Genomic DNA, 19,538 nt, shown 5'->3' with positions numbered 1-19,538 from the left:
GCTGGTCGTTGAGTGAAGCTGGGTCTTGATGTTGAGATGGAGATCTCTGAGAGATTTTTGCCGTTTGGTATTACGTGGAGCTGGTAGGTCTCTTGTGGACCAGTGTCCTGAAGTTGGCTCTCCCATCTCAGAGGCACAGCCCTGATGCCTGGCTGGAGCACCAAGAGCCTTTCATCCACACAGCTCAGAATAAAAGGGAGAAAAAAATAGAAAGAAAACAAGAGGATAAAATAAAATAAAATAAAGCTATTATAATAAAAAATAAGAAAAAAAATTATTAAGAGTAAATGTATTCAGAAAAAAATTTTTTTTTAATTTTTAAAAATAGATTTATTAATTTTTTATAGTAAAAAATAAGAAAAAAATTTTTAAGAAAAAAATTTATTAAGAAAAATAAATTTTAATTTTTTAAAATAAAAAATATGAAAAAACTTATTAAAAATTTTTTTAATTTCTAAAAATAGAAAATACGGAAAAAATTATTAAGAAAACATATATTAGGAAAAAAAAATTTTTTTTAAGTAAAAAAACAAACAAAATAAAATGGACGGACCTAACCCTAGGACTGATGATGAAAGCAAAGCTATACAGACAAAATCTCACCCAGAAGCATACACATATACACTCACAAAAAAAGGAAAAGGGGAAATTAATATATCCTGCTCCTAAAGTCCACCTTTTGAATTTGGGATGATTGTTGTCTATTCAGGTATTCAACAGATTCAGGCACATCAAGTTGTTTGTGGAGCTTTAATCCGCTGCTTCTGAGGCTGCTGGGGGAGATTTCCCTTTCTCTTCTTTGTTCGTACAGCTCCCAGCGTTCAGCTTTGGATTTGGACCCGCCTCTGCATGTACGTCGCCTGAGGGCGTCCGTTCCCCGCCCAGACAGAACGGGGTTAAAGGAGCAGCTGCTTCGGGGGCTCTGGGTCACTCAGGCGGGGGGAGGGAGCGGTACGGAGGAGGCGGGGCGAGCCTGCGGCGTCAGAGGCGTCGTGACGTTGCAGCAGCCTGAGGCGCGCCGTGTGTTATCCCGGGGAAGTTGTCCCCGGATCACGGGAGCCTGGCAGTGGCGAGCTGCACCGGCTCCCGGGAGGGGCAGTGTGGAGAGTGACTTGTGCTCGCACACAGGCTTCTTGGTGGCGGCAGCAGCTGCCTTAGCGTTTCCTACCAGTCTCTGGGGTCCGCGCTGATGGCCGCGGCTCGCGCCCGCCTCTGGAGTTCGTCTAGGCAGTGCTCTGAATCCCCTCTCCTTGCGCGCCGTGAAACAAAGAGGCAAGAAAAAGTCTCTTGCCTCTTCGGAGGCTGCAGACCTCCTCTCCGGCTCCCTCCCGGCTTGCCGCGGCACGCCAACCCCTTCAGGCTGTGTTCACGCCGCCAACCCCAGTCCTCTCCCTGCGATCCGACCGAAGCCCGCGCCTCAGCTCCCAGCCCCGCCTGCCCCAGCGGGTGAGCAGACAAGCCTCTCGGGGCTGGTGAGCGCTGCTCGGCGCTGAGCCTCTGTGTGGGAATCTCTCCGTTTTTCCCTCTGCGCCCCTGTTGCTGTGGGATCCGCGCTGATAGCCGCGGCTCGCACCCGTCTCTGGATTTCGTTTAGGCAGCGCTCTGAATCCCCTCTCCTTGCGCGCCGCGAAACAAAGAGGTAAGAAAAAGTCTCTTTCCTCTTCGGCAGCTGCAGACTTTTTCCCGGACTCCCTCCCGGCTAGCACCAAAGCCCGAGCCTCAGCTCCCAGCCCCCGCCCGCCCCGGCGAGTGAGCAGACAAGCCTCTCGGGCTGGTGAGTGCTGGTTGGCGACGAGCCTCTGTGCGGGAGTCTCTCCGCTTTGCCCTCCGCACCCCCGTGGCTGCGTTCTCCTCCGCGGCTCCGAAGCTTCCCCCCTCTGCCACCCACAGTCTCTGCCTGCAAAGGGGCTTCCTAGTGCCTGGAAACCTTTCCTCCTTCACGGCTCCCTCCCACTGGCGCAGGTCCCGTCCCTATTCTTTTGTCTCTGTTATTTCTTTTTTCTTTTACCCTACCCAAGTACGTGGGGATTTTCTTGCCTTTTGGGAGGTCTGACGTCTTCTGCCAGCGTTCAGTGGGTGTTCTGTAGGAGAAGTTCCACGTGTAGATGTATTTCTACTGTATCTGTGGGAAGGAAGGTGATCTCCACGTCTTACTCTTCCGCCATCTTGCCCCTACTCCCTCTGGTAGTTAACTTATAATTAAGTTTTAAAGTTAGTATATCCATATGGATTGAGACTGAAGAAGCAGCAATTAACATTACCCCCAAATGACCACAGATGCTGCTGGGACTCTGAGAAGTTAAGTGTATCAGTGAAACAGGAGGCAGGGCACAACCTTTAAAAGAATGACATAGCTGTTGAGGATACGACAAAAACTGGTTGGAACCGATTAGGTCAAAGATGGCAGAAGATTCGACTTCCAGTAGACTTTGAGCCTCATTATATGCTCGTTGTAATTAGCTAAACGACATACCCACAGGTGCCGTGACAGTTCTGAGGCCAACCATAAAAGTCCAAAAAGTGGGCAGTCGCCCAATTCCTGCAAATCCCTGTCCCTTCTCCAAAATAGTTGGAATAATCCTCCCACTCATTAGCCTATGAAATTACCCAGCCTATAAAAATTAACCACGTCATATTTCGGGGCCTCTCACCTTCTGAGATGGCCCACACTCTGTCTGTGGAGTGAGTTTCTCCCAGGGCTGCTCTGGCCTTTTGAGATGGACTGCATTCTGTCTATGGAAAATGTTTCTCTCTAAATAAATCCATTTCTTACCTATCACTTTGTTATCCACTGAGTTCTTTCTGAGATGAGACAGAAGAACCTCAGCTTCATTAAGTCCTGAGACCAGGTGTGTGATCTCAATTAAGACAGTGGGCTCAAGTCCCAGTCTGGGTTTTTGCTGGGTTCAAGTCCCAATCTGAGTTGTGTGATTTCATTTTCATTTATATGAGTGATAGTGCATCCTATTAGGGGAAAGCATACTATTCTTCATTTTTTAAAAAAAAATTTTTAATTTAATTTTTTTAATACAGCAGGTTCTTATTAGTTATCTATTTTAAACATATTAGTGTATATATGTCAATCCCAATCTCCCAACTCATCCCACCACCAGCCAACCCCTCCCGGCACCCCCCCCCCCCCACCGTCGCTTTCCACCCTAGGTGTCCATATGTTTGTTCTCTACATCTGTGTCTCTATTTCTGCCCTGCAAACCAGTTCATCTATACCAGTTTTCTAGGTTCCACATATGTGTTAATATACGATATTTGTTTTTCTCTTTCTGACTTACTTCACTCTGTATGACAGTCTCTAGATCCATCCACGTCTCTACAAATGACTCAATTTCGTTCCTTGTTATGGCTGAGTAATATTCCATTGTATATATGTACCACATCTTCTTTATCCATTCGTCTGTCAATGGGCATTTAGGTTGCTTCCATGACCTGGCTATTGTAAATAGTGCTGCAATGAACACTGGGGTGCATGTGTCTTTTTGAATTATGGTTTTCTCTGGGTATATGCCCAGTAGTGGGATTGCTGGGTCATATGGTAATTCTATTTTTAGTTTTTTAAGGAACCTCCACACTGTTCTCCATAGTGGCTGTATCAATTTACATTCCCACCAACAGTGCAAGAGGGTTCCCTCTTCTCCACACCCTCTCCAGCATCTGTTGTCTGTAGATTTTCTGATGATGCCCATTCTAACTGGTGTGAGGTGATACCTCATTGTAGTTTTGATTTGCATTTCTCTAATAATTAGTGACGTTGAGCAGCTTTTCATGTGCTTCTTGGCCATCTGTATGTCTTTTTTGGAGAAATGTCTATTTAGGTCTTCTGCCCATTTTTTGGTTGGGTTGTTTGTTTTTTTTAATATTGAGCTGCATGAGCTGTTTATATATTTTGGAGATTAGTCCTTTCTCCGTTGATTAGTTTGCAAATATTTTCTCCCATTCTGAGGGTTGTCTTTTCGTCTTGTTTGCAGTTTCCTTTGCTTTGCAAAAGCTTTAAAGTTTCATTAGGTCCCATTTGTTTATTTTTGTTTTTATTTCCATTTCTCTAGGAGGTGGATCAAAAATGATCTTGCTGTGATTTATGTCAAAGAGTGTTCTTCCTATGTTTTCCTCTAAGAGTTGTATAGTGTCCAGTCTTACATTTAGGTCTCTAATCCATTTTGAGTTTATTTTTGTGTATGGTGTTAGGAAGTGTTCTAATTTTATTCTTTTACACGTAGCTGTCCAGTTTTCCCAGCACCACTTATTGAAGAGGCTGTCTTTTTTCCACTGTATATCCTTGCCTCCTTTGTCATAGATTAGTTGACAATAGGTGTGTGGGTTTATCTCTGGGCCTTCTATCCTGTTCCATTGATCTATATTTCTGTTTTTGTACCACCACCATATTGTCTTGTTTACTGTAGCTTTGTAGCATAGTGTGAAGTGAGGGAGTCTGATTCCTCCAGTGCTACATTTTCCCCTCAGACTGCTTTGGCTATTTGGGGTCTTTTGTGTCTCCATACAAATTTTAAGATTTTTTTGTTCTAGTTCTGTAAAAAATGCCACTGGTAATTTGATAGGGATTGCATTGAATCTGTAGATTGCTTTGGGTAGTATAGTCCAATATTTTCACAATATGGATTCTTCCAATTCAAGAACATGGTATATCTCTCCAACTGTTTGTGTCATCTTTGATTACTTTCATCAGTGTCGTACAGTTTTCTGAGTACAGGTCTTTTACCTCCTTAGGTAGGTTTATTCCTAGGTATTTTATTCTTTTTGTTGCAATGGTGAATGGGATTGTTTCCTTAATTTCTCTTTCTGATCTTTCATTGTTGGTGTCTAGGAATGCAAGAGATTTTTGTGCATTAATTTTGTATCCTGCAACTTTACCAGATTCATCGATTAGCTCTAGTAGTTTTCTGGTGGCACCTTTAGGATTCTCTATGTATAGTATCATATCATCTGCAAACAGTGACAGTTTTACTTCTTCTTTTCCAATTTGTATTCTTTTTTTTTCTTTTTCTTCTCTGATTGCTGTGGCTAGGACTTCCAAAACTATGTTGAATAATGGTGGCAAGAGTGGACATCCTTGTCTTGTTCCAGATCTTAGAGGAAATGCTTTCAGTTTTCACCATTGAGAATGATGTTTGCTGTGGGTTTGTCGTATATGGCCTTTATTATGTTGAGGTAGGTTCCCACTATGCCCACTTTCTGGAGAGTTTTTATCATAAATGGGTGTTGAATTTTGTCAAAAGCTTTTTCTGCATCTATTGAGATGATCATATGGTTTTTATTCTTCAATTTGTTAATATGGTGTATCACAGTGATTGATTTGCATATACTGAAGAATCCTTGCATCCCTGGGGTAAATCCCACTTGATCATCGTATATGATCCTTGTAATATGTTGTTGGATTTTGTTGAGGACTTTTGCATCTATATTCATCAGTGATATTGGTCTATAATTTTCTTTTTTTGTAGTATCTTTGTCTGGCTTTGGCATCAGGGAGATGGTGGCCTCATAGAATGAGTTTGGGAGTGTTCCTTCTTCTGCAATTTTTTGGAAGAGTTTGAGAAGGATGGGTGTTAGCTCTTCTCTAAATGTTTGATAGAATTCACCTGTGAAGCCATCTGGTCCAGGACTTTTGTTTGTTGGAAGATTTTTAAGCACAGTTTCAATTTCATTACTTGTGATTGGTTTATTCATATTTTCTATTTCTTCCTGGTTGAGACTTGGAAGGTTATACATTTCAAAGAATTTGTCCATTTCTTCAATGTTGTCCATTTTATTGGCATATAGTTGCTTGTAGTAATCTCTTAGGATGCTTTGTATTTCTGTGGTGTCTGTTGTAACTTCTCCTTTTTCATTTCTAATTTTATTGATTTGAGTCCTCTCCCTCTTTTTCTTGATGAGTCTGGCTAAAGGTTTATCAATTTTGTTTATCTTCTCAAAGAACCAGCTTTTAGTTTTATTGATCTTTGCTATTCTTTTCTTTGTTTCTATTTCTTTTATTTCTGCTCTGATCTTTATGATTTCTTTCCTTCTACTAACTTTGGGTTTTGTTTGTTTTTCTTTCACTAGTTCCTTTAGGCATAGGGTTAGATTGTTTATTTGAGATTTTTCTTGTTTCTTGAGGTAGGCTTGTATTGCTAAAAACTTCCCTCTTAGAACTGCTTTTGATGCATCCCGCAGGTTTTGGATCATTGTGTTTTCATTGTCATTTGTCTCTAGGTATTCTTTGATTTCCTCTTTGATTTCTTCAGTGATCTCTTGGTTATTTAGTAACGTATTGTTTAGCCTCCATATGTTTGTGTTTTTTATGTTTTTTTCCCTGTAATTGATTTCTAATTTCATAGCTTTGTGGTCAGAAAAGATGCTTGATATGATTTCGATTTTCTTAAATTTACTGAGGCTTGATTTGTGATCCAAGATGTGATCTGTCCTGGAGAATGTTCCGTGTGCCCTTGAGAAGAAAGTGTAATCTGCTGTTTTTGGATAGAATGTCCTATAAATATCAATTAAATCTATCTGGTCTATTGTGTCATTTAAAGCTTCTGTTTCCTTATTAATTTTCTGTCTGGGTGATCTGTCCATTGGTGTAAGTGAGGTGTTAAAGTCCCCCACTATTATTGTGTTACTGTCGATTTCCTCTTTTATAGCTGTTAGCAGTTGCCTTATGTACTGAGGAGCTCCTATGTTGGGTGCATATATATTTATAATTGTTATATCTTCTTCTTGGATTAATCCCTTGATCATTATGTAGTGTCCTTCCTTGTCTCTTGTAACATTCCTTATTTTAAAGTCTATTTTATCTGATATGAGTATTGCTACTCCAGCTTTCTTTTGATTTCCATTTGCATGGAATATCTTTTTCCATTCCCTCACTTTCAGTTTGTATGTGTCCCTAGGTCTGAAGTGGGTCTCTTGTAGACAGCATATAGATGGGTCTTGTTTTTGTATCCATTCAGCGAGCCTGTGTCTTTTGGTTGGAGCATTTAATCCATTCACGTTTAGGGTAATTATTGATATGTATGTTCCTAGTACCATTTTCTTAATTGTTATGGGTTTGTGTCTGTAGGTCCTTTTCTTCTCTTGTGTTTTCCGTTTAGAGAAGTTCCTTTAGCTTTGCTGTAGAGCTGGTTTGGTGGTGCTGAATTCTCTTAGCTTTTGCTTGTCTGTAAAACTTTTGATTTCTCAGTTGAATCTTAATGAGATCCTTGCCGGGTAGAGTAATCTTAGTTGTAGGTTCTTCCCTTTCATCACTTTAAATATATCATGCCACTCCCTTCTGGCTTGTAGATTTTCTGCTGAGAAATCAGCTGTTAACCTTATGGGAGTTCCCTTGTATGTTATTTGCTGTTTTTCCCTTGTTGCTTTCAATAATTTTCCTTTGTCTTTAATTTTTGTCAATTTGATTACTGTGTGTCTCAGTGTGTTTCTCCTTGGGTTTATCCTGCCTGCGAGTCTCTGTGCTTCCTGGACTTGGTTGGCTATTTCCTTTCCCATGTTATGGAAGTTTTTGACTATAATCTCTTCAAATATTTTCTCAGGTCCTTTCTCCTCTCTTCTCCTTCTGAGACCCCTATAATGTGAATGTTGTTGCATTTAATGTTGTCCCAGAGGTCTCTCAGGCTGTCTTCATTTCTTTTCATTCTTTTTTCTTTATTCTGTTCCATGGCAGTGAATTCCACCATTCTGTCTTCCAGGTCACTTATCTGTTCTTCTCCCTCAGTTATTCTGCTATTGATTCCTTGTAGTGTATTTTTCATTTCAGTTATTGTATTGTTCATCTCTGTTTGTTTGTGCTTTAATTCTTCTAGGTGTTTGTTTTTTAATTCTTTAGGTCTTTGTTAAACACTCCTTGCATCTTCCTGATCTTTCCCTCCATTCTTTTTCCGAGGTCCTGGATCATCTTCACTATCATTATTCTGAATTGTTTTTCTGGAAGGTTGCCTATCTCCACTTCATTTAGTTGCTTTTCTGGGGTTTTATCTTGTTCCTTCATCTGGTATAAAGTCCTCTGCCTTTTCATTTTGTCTATCTTTCTGTGAATGTGGTTTTCCTTCCACAGGCTGGAGAATTGTAGTTCTTCTTGCTTCTCAAGCATACTATTCTTCTTATTGTTTATAAGGTTAAATATTGGGTAAAAGGGTTTGTTTGGAAGCTGACTATACAAAGTGGACTGTGACATTGCTTACCAGGGCCCCTATTTTTCTAAGCTGTCCCCTGCGCTGCAAGGTTGGAAGTCTGAAAACATTTCCCAAACTCCCTTGACAGCAGAGTTCCAGTTTGGTTTCTGCAAATGAAAGGCAGCTGCACACAGTTTGGAAAGCATGGGAGAAAGCACAGGAAAAGCCACTGTTCTCCTCTAGCACTACTGGAAGCAGATATGGTAGGGGGTCCCTGGAGAAAGAACCAGGCATGGCTTTCTTGACAGAAGCCATTTTTGGTCTAATCCATTTTGTGATCTAAGCCTGGCCAAAATGCTTGTCCTTGAACAGGTCTCAGTAATTAATGATCTTAAGGGAAGTGAGGGAATGTAAGAACAAAGGAAAAGCAGTCAAGACACAATAGTTCAGCGATAAATCTAGTCCTAGTTCCTCCTCAAGGGATATACATAACAATCTGATACACGTCTTTGAGTTCTACAGGAAGTAAGACCCCCACCTAGGTGGAGGACAGAATGATGATGTTGACCCTCATGACTTCAGTCAACTAAAGCTTGGACTCTATGGACCTTTGCCCCAATTCTATGCTGAATTTTCCTCTGCTCAAGCTCCTTCATGAATATGCATGTACCCTTAGCTTAAAACTTCCCCAATTTTGCTGTTCAAGGAGACACTGCTTTGGGAGAGAGCCCTGGTGTTCTTACTTGCTGCAAGTAACAAATCCTTCCTTCTCCTGTTCTTTGGCTTGGCTGTATCTTTTGGCTCAACACCTACCAAGAGGCAAATCCAGTATCCGGGTAACACTACCAGGTAGATGAATGGGAAGATAGCAGATGAGACTTTTGTAAGGGCTTCAGGGAGAGTTCCTGCAAATCTCCCACTTTGGTGCTGCAGGAGTTGGTTTTCCTGTGATTTCTGAACTTCTGGATTTATTGAAAGCTGGCAACCTTCTACTTACCCCTACCTCTCCCTTCCAACAGTTCTGTAAGCATGTTATTCCCCGTGTTAAATTCCTTCTTGCTTGCAATACCTAGAGTAGATTCTGCTTTCCTGACTGAATCCTGACTAAACTTAATGGGTAAAGTGCTAGGCATTCAATAATTATTAGCTCTTATTAGCTATCAATTAGGTCTAAGGGAATAGGGGAACTGAGAAGCATACCTATTTGCTTTCTTACCTCATCAGATTTTCTTTTTTCATATTCCAATTGTTTAAGTTGGGCCTCTTGTTGCTGAATTCTGGATTGTTGCTGAGAACTGGTCATTTCCAGTTGATTCTCTTTATCCTTTAAGATTTTCACTTGCTTTTGTAGCTCATTCATATTCTGATCTAGGAGTTTCCTGAGGGCAATTAATGTACATTAAACCACACTGTGAATTGCAAAGTTCTGCAAAAGAAACTCTTCGACCTAAAATTGTTACACTGGGCACAGGGGATTTTTTTGGTTCACTGAGTTAAGGTAGGTGTCCATAAGATAAAGGGACCAACATCAAAGGAAACTCCTTTGTGACAGAAGTTTTCCTTAGTTTTCTCTCTCACTCCTGAAAACCACCCTATGAAGAAGAAATAATTTTCCTTATTTACCAGAGGAAGCTGTGGCACAGAGAGGTTTAATTAACTTGCTCCAGGTCACACGGCTAGGAAAAGATGGAGGTAGGGCTCTAATTCCAAACTCTTTATTCTTTCTTTTTTTTTTTGGCCGTGCCCAGGGATCAAACCCATGCCCCCTGCAGTGGAAGCGAGGAGTCTTAACCACTGGACCCTCAGGGAAGTCCCCGGGATTCTATATTCTTTGTACTTGTTCTCAGTGCTTCACGAGTTGAATCCCATCATCTTCTTGCTTTAATATAGGGTTGTTAGTTACAAACACTATTGATACTAATGCACACATGTTAACACTGCTGTAGCATTCTCCTTTACTCTTTTTTTTTTTAAAATAAATTTATTTATTTATTTATTTTTGGCTGTGTTGGGTCTTCGTTGCTGTGCGAGGGCTTTTCTCCAGTTGTGGCAAGCGGGGGCCACTCTTCGTCACGGTGCGTGGGCCTATCACTATCGCAGCCTCTCCCATTGTGGAGCACAGGCTCCAGGCGCGCAGGCTCAGTAGTTGTGGCTCACGGGCTCAGTTGCTCCGCGGCATGTGGGATCCTCCCAGACCAGGGCTCGAACCCGTGTCCCCTGCATTGGCAGGCGGATTCTCAACCACTGCGCCACCAGGGAAGCCCTCCTTTACTCTTAAGATAAAGTAAAAATTCTTTTTTTGGACTTTGGGATCTTAGTTCCCTGACCAGGGACTGAACCCACCCGGGCCCTCAGCAGTGTGGGAATTCCTTTAATATGGTTTGTTAGCTAGCTTACCTTTCCAGCCTCATTTTCTTGCCACTTCCTCTACCCTCAAACATTTTGTTCCAGGCAAAATGCACTTTTTCACTTCCTGAAACAAGTCATTCTCCACACTTATTCCTCCCCTGCAACTCCAACCTTTTCCCTATCCTCCTCTTCCAGGCCTTCCTTTGCCTGATATTTTCCACTTAGCTTTCCCATAACAACTACTTGACTCTCAGCTTAAATAGCTTTCTTTGAGGAAGGCTTTCTCGAGCTTCCTAGACCAAATTAGGTGTCCCTGCTATGTGTCTGAGCATCCTAAACCTCCCTTAGTATAACACTTCTCATACTTCGTTATAGTTACAAAGTCTTATGTGTCAGGATATTAATTATAAAATTATTTTAGGGACTTCCCTGGTGGCACAGTGGTTAAGTCTCCATGCTCCCAATGCAGGGGGCCCGGGTTTGATCCCTGGTCAGGGAACTAGATCCCACATGCATGCTGCAACTAAGAGTTTGCATGCCACAACTAAGAAGCCGGCAAGCCACAACTAAGGAGCCCACCTGCTGCAACCAAGACCCAGCACAACCAAATAAATAAATAAATAAATAAAATATTTTAAAAAATTATTTTATAACAGTAAAAAGTCTAAAAAACATTTTATATAAATTATGATATATCTATGTAACAAAATGCTATACAACTGTTTAAAATATTATGAAACTATAAATCCATAACAGAAAGGTGGAAAATCACAAAATATTTGGAGATTAAACAAACATACTTCTATCTAAACAATACATGTGGGCTTCCCTGGTGGCGCAGTGGTTGAGAATCTGCCTGCCAATGCAGGCAACACGGGTTCAAGCCCTCGTCTGGGAGGATCCCACATGCCGCGGAGCAACTAGGCCCGTGAGCCATAATTACTGAGCCTGCGCGTCTGGAGCCTGTGCTCCGCAACAAGAGAGGCCGGGATAGTGAGAGGCCGGCGCACCGCGATGAAGAGTGGCCCCCGCTTGCCGCAACTAGAGAAAAGCCCTCGTACAGAAACGAAGACCTAACACAGCCATAAATAAATAAATAAATAAATAAATAAATAAATAATTAAAAAAAAATTAAAAAAAAATAGGTGAGATCACGAGATATTTAAAAAAAAAAACAACAATACATGTGTCAAAGACAAATCTTAAAATTATTTTAAACTACGTGTATTTTACATGAAAATGAAAACACAACTTATGAAATTTGTGGGATGCGGCAAAAGCAGTGCTTGGAGAGAAACTTATAGCATTAAATGTAAATATTATAAAAGAAGAAAGATTGAAAATCAATAATCTAAGCTTCTATCTTAGGAAACTAGAGAAAGAAGACTAATATAAGCCTAAATAAAGCAGAAGAAAAGAAATAATAAAGATTAGAGGAGAAATCAATAAAATTGAAAACAGGAAAACAGTAGAGAAAAACCATGAAACCAAAGCTGGTTCTTTGAAAAACTCAATAAAATTGATAAACCTCTAGCCAGGCTAGAGAAGACACAAATTACTAATATCAGAAATGAAAGCAGGATCATCATCATCACTACTGATCCTATGGACATTAAAAGGACAATAGAGGGATAGTATGAACAACTTTATGCCCACAAATTGGATAACAGATAAAATGGACCAATTCCTTGAAAGACGCAATCTACTAAAATTTACACAAGGAGAAATAGATAATCTGAACTGGCCTATATCTATTACAGAAATTGAATCAATACTTAATAGCCTTCCAAAAAATAAAGCACTAGGCCCAGATGGTGAATTCTACTAAATATTTAAGGAAGAAATGATACCATTTCTCTACAATCTCTCCCAGAAAAATTGAAGAAGAGGGGACACTTCCTAACTAATTCTATGAGGCCGGCATACCCTAAGAGCAAAACCAGATAAAGACACTACAAGAAAGGAAAACTATAGACCAATCTCACCCATGAACAAGTCCAAACTCCATAATGTAGCTAGTTAGGCTCAGCATGACCAAGCCTACCTTACCTTTCTAGTCTCTCTTTTTTTTTTTTTTTTGCCACTTCCCTTATCCCCAAACATTTTTTTCTAGCCAAAATGAATATTCCACTTCGCTGAAGAGAAGAAGATGATGATTTTGACAACAGTAACATCAAATATAGAAATAACAACAATAATAACACCTTGGCAGTAGTGGCTTTGTAAAATGTGTCAACTTGGCTAGGAATTCCTTCCATGTATGTTTCTGGTTAGAGTAGGCTACAAGAGATCTATTTGTGCAAGATTTGGAGGGTGGAAGTGAAGCATTTTTACACTTGGAAAATCAGAGCAGGTGCTTCTGCAGCTCATACTGTTGATGCTTATAAGCTGCTCACCGTGGCGTGAGGTGACAGCTGGGCCTGCAACTGCTCCACCTTCCCTCTCATCCTCCTTCATCTTCTCCGTCTCCTGGGCCAGGTGTCTTTTTAGCTCCTTGATGAGGGGGACCAGCTTCTCCCTACTTTATCAAGGTTGGAGGCAGTGAAACTGACCTGAGTTCTAGGCCAGCCTCTGCGGTTCAGCTTGTGCTCATGGGTTCCAGCTCTCCCTCACTTTATATCCATTTTCACTTCCTGACTGGTTGCCCTGCGGACTTCAAGTTCCAGCATAAGAAACAAAGATGTCAGCCTTACAGACTGTGTAACCTGTTCCCACAACTGTATAAGACGAGCTCTCTGTAACAAATCTCTTATTATTGATAAATACATATTCCTCCTACTGCTTTTACTTCTTTGTTTGAACCCTGACTGATACAAGTGCTTAGTATGTGCCAGACACTGACACAAGCCAACTGCTATAACTCATCCAATCCACACGCTGATGCTATGAGGTAGGCGTGGACAGGCACAGAGGATAAGAAATTTGCCCAAGGTGATACAGCTACTAAGTGGCTAATAAGATGTCCATGTTATATTGTTAGGTTAAAAATGCAAATTCCAAAGCAATAGAGTAAAATGATTCAACTTAAAAGAAAATAAAACTAGAATAAAAAATATATGCATAAACATAGAAAAATATATGAGAAATACACAGCAACCACTTAAAGTGGTTATTGCTGAAGGGTAAAATTCTGAAGAACGTATGCCTTTTATTTTATATAGCTCTTCAATATTTGAAATTTTATGATAGGCAGTTATATTATAATTATACTTGCTGGAATTTATCCCAAGGAAATAAAGGATATGCATAAAAATTTGGCTAGGAGGGTATATATTATGTTATTGTTTCCTATAGCAAGAAACTGGGAAAAATGTAGATGTCCAACAATAAAGGACTGAGTAAATAAATTATGGCATGTTATTAAAATAATGTTCTAGAAGAAGATTCAATGGCAGGTAAACAGATTATACTATTTTAAGTGAAAAAAGTAGGTTACAACATAAATATCTAAATTGGGGTTGCTCTCCTCAGGTTACAAAACAATGTGTACTAGATAGTCTCCTTTGTTGTGGAAAATAACTTCCCTCCATATTTCATTTTCCTATACTTAGTTCACATGTTTCTTCTACATATTTCTTTTTTTTTCTTATTAGTTATCCATTTTATACATATTAGTGTATATATGTCAATCCCAATCTCCCAGTTCATCACACCACAACTCCCCACCACTTTCCCCCCTTGGTGTCCATATGTTTGTTCTCTACATCTGTGTCTCTATTTCTGCCCTGCAAACCGGTTCATCTGTACCAGTTTTCTAGGTTCCACATATATACGTTAATATACGGTATTTGTTTTTCTCTTTCTGACTTACTTCACTCTGTATGACAGTCTCTAGATCCAACCACCTCTCTACAAATGACCCAATTTCGTTCCTTGTTATGGCTGAGTAATAGTCCATTGTATATATGTACCACATCTTTATCCATTTGTCTGTCGATGGGTATTTAGGGTGCATCCCTGACCTGGCTATTGTAAATAGTGCTGCAATGAACACTGGGGTGCATGTGTCTTTTTGAATTATGGTTTTCTCTGGGTATATGCCCAGTAGTGGGATTGCTGGGTCATATGGTAATTCTATTTTTAGATTTTTAAGGAACCTCCACACTGTTCTCCATAGTGGCTGTATCAATTTACATTCCCACCAACAGTGCAAGAGGGTTCCCTTTCCTCCACACCCTCTCCAGCATCTGTTGTCTGTAGATTTTCTGATGATGCCCATTCTAACTGGTGTGAGGTGATACCTCATTGTAGTTTTGATTTGCATTTCTCCAATAATTAGTGACGTTGAGCAGCTTTTCATGTGCTTCTTGGCCATCTGTATGTCTTTTTTGGAGAAATGTCTATTTAGGTCTTCTGCCCATTTTTTGATTGGGTTGTTTGTTTTTTTTAATATTGAGCTGCATGAGCTGTTTATATATTTTGGAGACTAATCCTTTCTCCGTTGATTAGTTTGGAAATATTTTCTCCCATTCTGAGGGTTGTCTTTTCGTCTTGTTTGTAGTTTCCTTTGCTGTGCAAAAGCTTCAAAGTTTCATTAGGTCCCATTTGTTTATATTTGTTTTTATTTCCATTTCTCTAGGAGGTAGATCAAAAAAGATCTTGCTGTGATTTATGTCAAAGAGAGTTCTTCCTATGTTTTCCTCTAAGAGTTGTATAGTGTCCGGTCTTACATTTAGGTCTCCAATCCATTTTGAGTTTATTTTTGTGTATGGTGTTAGGGAGTGTTCTCATTTCATTCTTTTACATGTAGATGTCCAGTTTTCCCAGCACCACTTATTGAAGAAACTGTCTTTTCTCCAATTGTATATCCTTGCCTGCTTTGTCATAGGTTAGTTGACGATAGGTGTGTGGGTTTTTCTCTGGGCTTTCTATCCTGTTCCATTGATCTATATTTCTCTTTTTGTGCCAGTACCATACTGTCTTGATTACTGTAGCTTTATAGTATAGTCTGAAGTCAGGGAGCCTGATTCCTCCAGCTCCGTTCTTCTTTCTCAAGATTGCTTTGGCTATTCGGGGTCTTTTGTGTTTCCATACAAATTGTGAAATTTTTTGTTCTAGTTCTGTGATAAATGCCATTGATAGTTTGATGGGATTGCATTGAATCTGTAGGTTGCTTTGGGTAGTAGAGTCATTTTCACAATGTTGATTCTTCTAATCCAAGAACATGGTTTATCTCTCCATCTGTTTGTATCATCTTTAACTTCTTTCAACAGTGTCTTATAGTATTCTGCATACAGGTCTTTTGTCTCCTTAGGTAGGTTTATTCCTAGGTATTTTATTCTTTTTGTTGCAATGGTAAATGGGATGGTTTCCTTAATTTCTCTTTCAGATTTTTCATCGTTAGTGTAGGAATGCAACAGAATTCTGTGCATTAATTTTGTATCCTGCTACTTTACCAAATTCATTAATTAGCTCTAGTCATTATTTAGTAGTGTCTTTAGGATTCTCTATGTATAGTATCATGTCATCTGCAAACAGTGACAACTTTACTTCTTCTTTTCCAATTTGGATTCCTTTTATTTCTTTTTCTTCTCTGATTGCTGTGGCTAAAATTTCCAAAACTATGTTGAATAACAGAGGTGAGAGTGGGCAACCTTGCCTTCTTCCTGATCTTAGTGGAAATGGTTTCAGTTTTTCACCATTGAGAATGATGTTGGCTGTGGGTTTGTCATATATGGCCTTTATTATGTTGAGGTAAATTCCCTTTATGCCTACTTTCTGGAGGGTTTTTATCATAAATTGGTGTTGAATTTTGTCAAAAGCTTTTTCTGCATCTATTGAGATGATCATATGGTTTTTCTCCTTCAGTTTGTTAATATGGTTTATCACGTTCATTGATTTGTGTATACTGAAGAATGCTTGGATTCCTGGGATAAACCCCACTTGATCATGGTGTACGATACTTTTAATGTGTTGTTGGATTCTGTTTGCTAGTATTTTGTTGAGGATTTTTGCATCTATGTTCATCAGTGATATTGGTCTGTAGTTTTCTTTCTTTGTGACATCTTTGTCTGGTTTAGGTATGGTGGCCTCATAGAATGAGTTTGGCAGTGTTCCTCCCTCTGCTATATTTTGGAAGAGCTGGCGAAGGATAGGTGTTAGCTCTTCTCTAAATGTTTGATAGAATTCGCCTGTGAAGCCATCTGATCCTGGGCTTTTGTTTGTTGGAAGATATTTAATCACAGTCTCAATTTCAGTGCTTGTGATTGGTCTGTTTATATTTTCAGTTTCTGCCTGCTTCCGTCTCGGAAGGTTGTGCTTTTCTAAAAACTTGTCCATTTCTTCCAAGTTGTCCATTTTATTGGCATATAGTTGCTTGTAGTAATCTCTCATGATTCTTTGTATTTGTGCAGTGTCAGTTGTTACTTCTCCTTTTTCATTACTAATTCTATTGACTTGAGTCTTCTCTCTTTCTTTCTTGACGAGTCTGGCTAAAGGTTTATCAATTTTGTTTATCTTCTCAAAGAACAAGCTTTTAGTTTTATTGATCTTTGATATTGTTTCCTTCCTTTCTTTTTCATTTATTTCTGATCTGATCATTATGACTTCTTTCCTTCTACTAACTTTGGGTTTTGTTTGTTTTTCTTTCACTAGTTCCTTTAGGTGTAAGGTTAGATTGTTTGAGATTTTTCTTGTTTCTTGAGGTAGGCTTGTATTGCTATAAACTTCCCTCTTAGAACTGCTCTTGCTGCATCCCATACGTTTTGGATCATTGTGTTTTCATTGTAATTTGTCTCTAGGTATTTTTTGATTTCCCCTTTGATTTCTTCAGTGACCTCTTGGTTATTAAGCAGTGTATTGTTTAGCCTCCATGTGTTTGTGTTTTTTATGTTTTTTTTTTCCCCCTGTAACTGATTTCTAATCTCATAGTGTTGTGGTCAGAAAAGATGCTTGATATGATTTCAATTTTCTTAAATTTACCGAGGCTTCATTTGTGACCCAAGATGTGATCTTTCCTGGAGAATGTTCAGTGTGCCCTTGAGAAGAAATCGTAATCTGCTGTTTTGGGGTGGAATGTCCTATAAATATCAATTAAATCTATCTGGTTTATTGTGTCATTTAAAGCTTGTGTTTCCTTATTAATTTTCTGTGTGAATGATCTGTCCATTGGTGTAAGTGAGGTGTTAAAGTCCTCTACTATTATATTCTTACTGTTGATTTCCTCTTTTATAGCTGTTAGCAGTTGCCTTATGTATTGAGGTGTTCCTGTGCTGGGTGCATATATATTTATAATTGTTATATCTTCTTCTTGGATTGATCCCTTGATCACTATCTAGTGTCCTCCCTTGTCTCTTGTAACATTCCTTAGTTTAAAGTCTATTTTATCTGATATGAGTATTGCTACTCCAGCTTTCTTTTGATTTCCATTTGCATGGAATATCTCTTTCCATCCCCTCACTTTCAGTCTGTATGTGTCCCTAGGTCTGAAGTGGGTCTCTTGTAGACAGCATATAGATGGGTCTTGTTTTTGTATCCATTCAGGGAGCCTGTGTCTTTTGGCTGGAGCATTTAATCCATTCACATTTAAGGTAATTATCGATATGTATGTTCCTAGTACCATTTTCTTAATTGTTTTGGGTTTTTTTCCGTAGGTCCTTTCCTTCTCTTGTGTTTCCCACTTAGAGAAGTTCCTTTAGCATTTGTTGTAGAGCTGGTTTGGTGGTGCTGAATTCTCTTAGCTTTTGCTTGTCTGTAAAGCTTTTGATTTCTCCCTTGAATCTGAATGAGATCCTTGTAGGGTATAGTAATCTTGGTTGTAGGTTCTTCCCTTTCATCACTTTAAATATATTGTGCCTCTCGCTTCTGGCTTGTAGAGTTTCTGCTGAGAAATCAGCTGTTAACCTTATGGGAGTTCCCTTGTATGTTATTTGTTGTTTTCCCCTTGTTGCTTTCAATAATTTTTCTTTGTCTTTAATTTTTGTCAATTTGATTACTATGTGTCTCGGCGTGTTTCTCCTTGGGTTTATCCTGCCTGGGACTCTCTGCGCTTCCTGGATTTGGGTGGCTATTTCTTTTCCCACGTTAGGGAAGTTTTCGACTATAATTGTTTCAAATATTTTCTCGGGTCCTTTCTATCTCTCTTCTCCTTCTGGGACCCTTATAATGCGAATGTTGTTGCATTTAATGTTGTCCCAGAGGTCTCTTAGGCTGTCTTTATTTCTTTTCATTCTTTTTTTTTTATTCTGTTCCACAGCAGTGAATTCCACCATTCTGTCTTCCAGGTCACTTATCCATTCTTCTGCCTCAGTTATTCTGCTATTGATTCACTCTAGTGTATTTTTCATTTCAGTTATTGTATTGTTCATCTCTGTTTGTTTGTTCTTTAATTCTTCTAGGTGTTTGTTCTTTAATTCTTCTAGGTCTTTGTTACACATTTCTTGCATCTTCTCGATCTTTGCCTCCATTCTTTTTCCAAGGTCCTGGATCATCTTCACTATCATTATTCTGAATTCTTTTTCTGGAAGGTTGCCTTTCTCCACTTCATTTAGGTGTTTTTCTGGGGTTTCATCTTGTTCCTTCATCTGGTACATAGCCTTCTGCCTTTTCTGCCTATCTTTCTGTGAATGTGTTTTTTGTTGCACGGGCTGCAGGACTGTAGTTCTTCTTGCTTCTGCTGTCTGCCCTCTGGTCTCTTCTATGTATTTCTTTTTAGCCAATATTCACAAAAGTTGTATAGAACTGGTATCACTATTCCCACTTCAAACATAAGAAACCAGGTTTCAGGAAAGTTAAATAGCCTTTTTCCTGTTCAATTCTTTGATTGCATCTTTTGTTTCTTCATAAACTTCACACAATTGTTTTACAATCTAGTTTTCCTAATTCCAATCGGCGAACTTCTTGGGAGTTATAAATCTGATGTTTGTTGTTTCTGCTGACTTTCATTCATGGTAACCAGTTTCCTCGTGTTATTTAGTGATTTTTGTTTGTAAGCTTATATTTGATTAAACTTAATACATGGGAGTACTTTAATATCTAAATTGAGGTTGCTTTCCCCCAGAGATAATTTGGATTTTCTTTGGAAGCAAGGGAGCTTCCTATTGAGGAACACCATAGCTCCTTCTAGAT

General features: G+C 39.4%; 1 protein-coding gene across 3 annotated transcripts in view; it reads right to left on the bottom strand.

Annotated features, from left to right (window-relative positions):
* Positions 1 to 19,538, bottom strand: part of CCDC30 (coiled-coil domain containing 30) — a 159,687-nt gene that overhangs the window by 32,421 nt on the left and 107,728 nt on the right. For all 3 annotated transcript variants that reach the window (XM_036832536.1, XM_036832547.1, XM_036832556.1), the window contains one exon: positions 9,340 to 9,502. In XM_036832536.1, coding sequence (XP_036688431.1) covers positions 9,340 to 9,502 — 163 coding nt within the window. The remainder of the gene's footprint in view (positions 1 to 9,339; positions 9,503 to 19,538) is intronic.

Source organism: Balaenoptera musculus, chromosome 1 (genome assembly GCF_009873245.2).
Source record: "Balaenoptera musculus isolate JJ_BM4_2016_0621 chromosome 1, mBalMus1.pri.v3, whole genome shotgun sequence".
In the NCBI taxonomy this organism is placed as follows: domain Eukaryota; kingdom Metazoa; phylum Chordata; class Mammalia; order Artiodactyla; family Balaenopteridae; genus Balaenoptera; species Balaenoptera musculus.
Note: the sequence above shows the minus strand (reverse complement) of the source record. Positions and strands in the feature narration are given on the sequence as shown.